Below are 4608 nucleotides of genomic sequence, written 5' to 3' on the forward strand. Positions count from 1 at the left end.
TGTGGATCGGTAAACAACAAAATATATATCGATTAGATTTAATATGGAGTTTATGTGGAAGAAACCAAAAATAAGTTGAAAATACTTATGATTTCGTGATAATTTGAGGTAAAAATACACATGAAATTGCTTTGTTTTTAATGGATAGCTATGGTCTTGTGATTTCTTTCCATTGTCTTATTCTAAGGCATCGGGAGCAGTAACTTTTTCGGTGAAATAATGTTCTATCACAATCAAGCCGTATTGGTTCTACTGCTCAATCCATCATTGAAGGAATTGAGTCATTGAGAATCATAAATATGAGTCATGAAAATTATTAATATTTTATGCCGATCTCAATAAGTCCTCGCATGATAATTGCTGCCATACTCCTCATATTGATATAATTTTTCCCTGTACAGTTGCCAATGCAGTCGCAGCCCGGAAGACACTCGCTTAAGATGTTCGTCACCCTGTCATATACAGAAGTCATTCGCTAACTGGACTATCTTCAACTGGACTTATCTATAACAGGGCGCCCTCACAAGAGCGCTGGACAGCACTGACATCGATCTTCCGAATGCAATTTCGGATCCTCGTGGTCAGCTGCTTGATGTCCATGGCCTGCTAATTATTCTTGTACACCAGGACACTGAGGAGGCCGAAAAAAATCCTCGATCGAACGGCACTGGTGAAAGTTGGTCGGGCTCCGTTCCTTGGGTACGTACGATTGCCGGATAATTTTTGCTTTGAAATATATCATTGCAATTCAAAACAATTGTACCATGATCAGAAGAAATTTCCACACTTATAGGTATTTTTTTTAAATTTATTTATTTTATTGTAATTGTTGTAGAGTAAGGTGAAACCTTTTTAATCTACCACAACCAGGTCCTATTTCATTTGAAATTCGTATTGAAAAAGCTACATTCTTAATGTAACGGGCCCAGGATGGAACCTTGTGGAACTCCTGATACTATGTTGATAGGTTGAGAATTAATTCCACCTATTGAAACAGCTTGAGTTCGGTTATACAAATATGATTGAATAAGACGAAATGTTCTGACAATTTTCGTAACAATTCACAGTGTGATACACGATCAAATGCTTTTGAGAATTCTATCAATAAAAGAAGCGCTACACCCTTTTTATCAATTATCTTACTGACATCATCATGTACTTTAAGTAGTGGTAGTACTGTATCCAGGTCGAAAGCCTAACTGAAATTCATTGAGTAGTTGGTACGAAGAGATGAAGCTTTGAATTTGATTTTTTAGAATTTTTTCAAAGGCGTTCGATAATCGACATAAAATGCCAATTGGTCGCAAATTGGACAAGTTTAAATGACGCTATTTTGGTTTGTACATTTAACTACACTCGACAAATAAATTAGAGGAACAGAGTGCGGAAATTTTAAGTGATTTTTGACATGCTGTAATTTCGTGAAAAATGCGCATAATTTTGAAGCTACAACTTTCAGGTAGTAGAATATTTTACGTACATATTTTTATCTTGATGTGTGACGGTGTAGTCATAGTCACATCGATTTTTTGTTTATTTTTTCAAGAATATTCTGGACTAACACATTTTTTTGCTAACCAACTCAAAAGCAAATCCGATTAGCCTTATCAACCAACTTTCATTTGGTTTCAAGAACGTTCCTGTAGGACCTTCCCAAACAGCGATATTTCAGTTTGAATGGAAAATTACCACTTCGCTTTTGATGATGAATAATTTAATAAACAACCATCGCACCGCAAATCGAAAGGCAGTTTTGAAGATTCCAATAAATTCTGCATAAGAATAATTTGTTACGTTGATGAAAAATATTTTTTTTTTGCGTCAATTTCAAAAAGGTGCCAAAAATAGGATTTTTATAGCGCTTTACAAAATCCACTGTAATTCTGCAAATATCGCAGCAAGTTCTGATGTTTGCAGGCAAATGATTATCCTCAGTTGGATATGACTTTGCCAAACCCAAGGATATTATTATACATATTTAACCGAATCTTCTGATAATAAACTAAAATAAGGAATAAGATTGGTGGTCTTCGTAGCCACTTGATTACGCGTTCGCTTACCAAGCGATCGATCGTGAGTTCAAACTCAGGGCCCCTAAATTGACCATCTTTGTGTTGTTATAGAATAACTACGTCCACGCAACCATCATCAGCGATGGAAATCGATCCACGGTGGAACAAAGATCGATTCATCCATACAACTGCTCTGCTCTGCAAGAAACATCGGGCTGCTGTTCTATAAATAGCCCAACAATAATCAATATCAACTGTCTCCGCTGTCTGGTCTGCTGAACAATGGAAGAACAGAAAGAATACCCTTACGCCTAAATGTCTACTACTAACTACTGTGTAATTTACAATTTATAGAAACATAAAATTATGTACATGTACACGATTAAAACCCGGCTCTGTTACAGCTAAAATGCTAATAAGCCTAATGAATAAATAAATGAAAAAAAACGAATAAGACTAAATCATCTATTCATTTCTCCTTGGTTTATTCGTTTTCAAACAGCAACAAGAGGATGTTTACAAATAACAAATAACACAACAATTTTCTCGTCGTGGCATAACCTATGGACGAATGGTACATTTCGCAACCTTGGGGTGATCACATCGATCAAATCGTACACTCCACTGTTGTCCGGGAGGACACTGGATAAGGTAGGCACGACCGTCGTAGCATTTGTAGAATTTGCTGCAGTCCTTGGGATGGGTCAGGTGAATAGGATTGTCGATGTCGTCTATTTTCGGGCAACGGATATCGCTCACACCGGCAATGGTTTCCCGTTGTTCTTCTGTCCACTCCGAAGATTCTAGAGGTATATCATCTTCGTCGCTATAGTAGTAGTAATCGAAAGCTTTCCCTAAACTCTTGGATAGATTTTTCCTCTTGTGCAACGAACATTGGGCAAACGGTGGGAAATCACAGCGATTGAGTTTTACACCAAACTCTTGCCCGGGAGGGCAGTCAAGAACATAGGCTCGTCCATCGAAACACTTTTGGAACTTTCCACAGTTGGTGGGATGGGCCAAATGAATAGGACGGAACGGATCGTCTATCCGAGGGCAACGAACATCCGGGACTCCGGTATTATAATTGAACTCGGCCTTCACGGGGAGTATTTCAATATTTTCTGAATCATTCCCGGACATATCAGCTTCGTTCTCACGCTCTCCCTCATTTTCAGCAAGGAATGGTTGAGAAAGTGAACACTTGGCTATGGACGGGAAATCACATCGATTCAATTCATTCGCCCATTCCTGGCCGGGTGGGCATTGGATCTCGAATTTCTTTCCGCTGAAACATTTCATAAACTTCTGGCAACTCGTAGGATGTGGCAAGTGAACTGGTTTCATCGGATTGTCATTTATAGGACATTTGGGGTCGACTATACCATTATCGAACTTAAATTCAGCGGGCTCTGGCTCTGCCAGACCAGAACGACACATAGCAAATGCAGGATAATCGCAGCGTTGAATGGCAGCACCGAACTCTTGCCCAGGGGGACAAGAGATCATAAAAGCACGCCCGCTGAAGCATTTATAAAATTTTCCGCAATCAGTGGCATGCGGCAAGTGTACCGGATTCATGGAATTATCATATACAGGACATCTGGAGTCCACTATTCCGTCTTCGAACCGAAATGAAGGATTGGCGAATGCGCCAATCGATAGCATCAACGGTATAATAGCTGTGAATACTTTTGAACTCAAATTAATGTCATACCGAAATAGATTTACATTCGAATAATTTACCGTTCATCTCGTATTCTGGAAAGTATACACCTGTTGAATACTGCTCCCTTGTTTTCGCTTGTCTCAATCTCAACACCTGTTCGATCACTGGAACTGGTTCCAAAGAGGTGCCTGGTGTTTATATATTAACTACAAGAATATCGACACTCGTTCTGAAAAACCCAAATTTCCCCCGAATCAGTACTGAAGTGATGATAGTGATTCACGGTAAATTCCTGTCGCTTTCATTCAAGGAATTTGCATTGGTTGAATCATATCGAACATTTCGTAAGTGAATAATGCGCATTTTCGATAACTGTTTACGATACGGATCTCGTTTTTATGCGAAGAACACCGAATCAACATCACGATACGATGATGGTCAATTTTGATAGCAGCAAATCTAATTAGGAAATGATGTTACCCTACTGATGGCGCGCGTAGAACCATCATGGGATGTCGTGTTTGGTAATATCGAACTGAATTTATTCGTCTTGGGGAGTAAAATATTTCTTTGTTGAAATGACCAGAACGGAAATGGTACCTAAAGCTCACCAAAGCTACATACAGCGTTCAATCACATAACATACAGCAAAAAAAAATTGTACGATGCAAGTTGCAAGAAAGAAATAAAAAAAATTTACATGACCCTCTCCAATAGGGTGCCAATGGTTATCTCTAATTTCAAAAAGTTACCCTATACAAAATGTTCACCACCTCGAAAAAACATCCTATGCCAAATATCAACTCAATCGGACTTAAGGGAGAGTGGCGCAAAGCGGTCAAAGTTTGAGTTTTTTGAAAATCGAAAAATCACCCAAGGTGGGAGTAAAGGAAATCGGAGTTTTCGAAAAAAAAATTTTTTTAAGCC

The 4608-nt window shown here is 38.7% G+C and overlaps 1 protein-coding gene across 1 annotated transcript; it reads right to left on the reverse strand.

The window, feature by feature from the left end:
- Positions 1–2491: 2491 nt before the first annotated feature.
- Positions 2492–3863, reverse strand: LOC129767648 (probable chitinase 10). Its single transcript, XM_055768749.1, has 2 exons — positions 3759–3863; positions 2492–3703 (listed from the first exon to the last, which is right to left on the reverse strand). The coding sequence occupies exons 1-2, from the start codon at positions 3763–3765 to the stop codon at positions 2574–2576; spliced, it is 1137 nt and encodes a 378-aa protein (XP_055624724.1). The 5' UTR covers positions 3766–3863; the 3' UTR covers positions 2492–2573.
- Positions 3864–4608: the final 745 nt, after the last annotated feature.

This window comes from Toxorhynchites rutilus, chromosome 2 (assembly GCF_029784135.1).
Source record: "Toxorhynchites rutilus septentrionalis strain SRP chromosome 2, ASM2978413v1, whole genome shotgun sequence".
NCBI classification, from domain to species: Eukaryota; Metazoa; Arthropoda; class Insecta; order Diptera; family Culicidae; genus Toxorhynchites; species Toxorhynchites rutilus.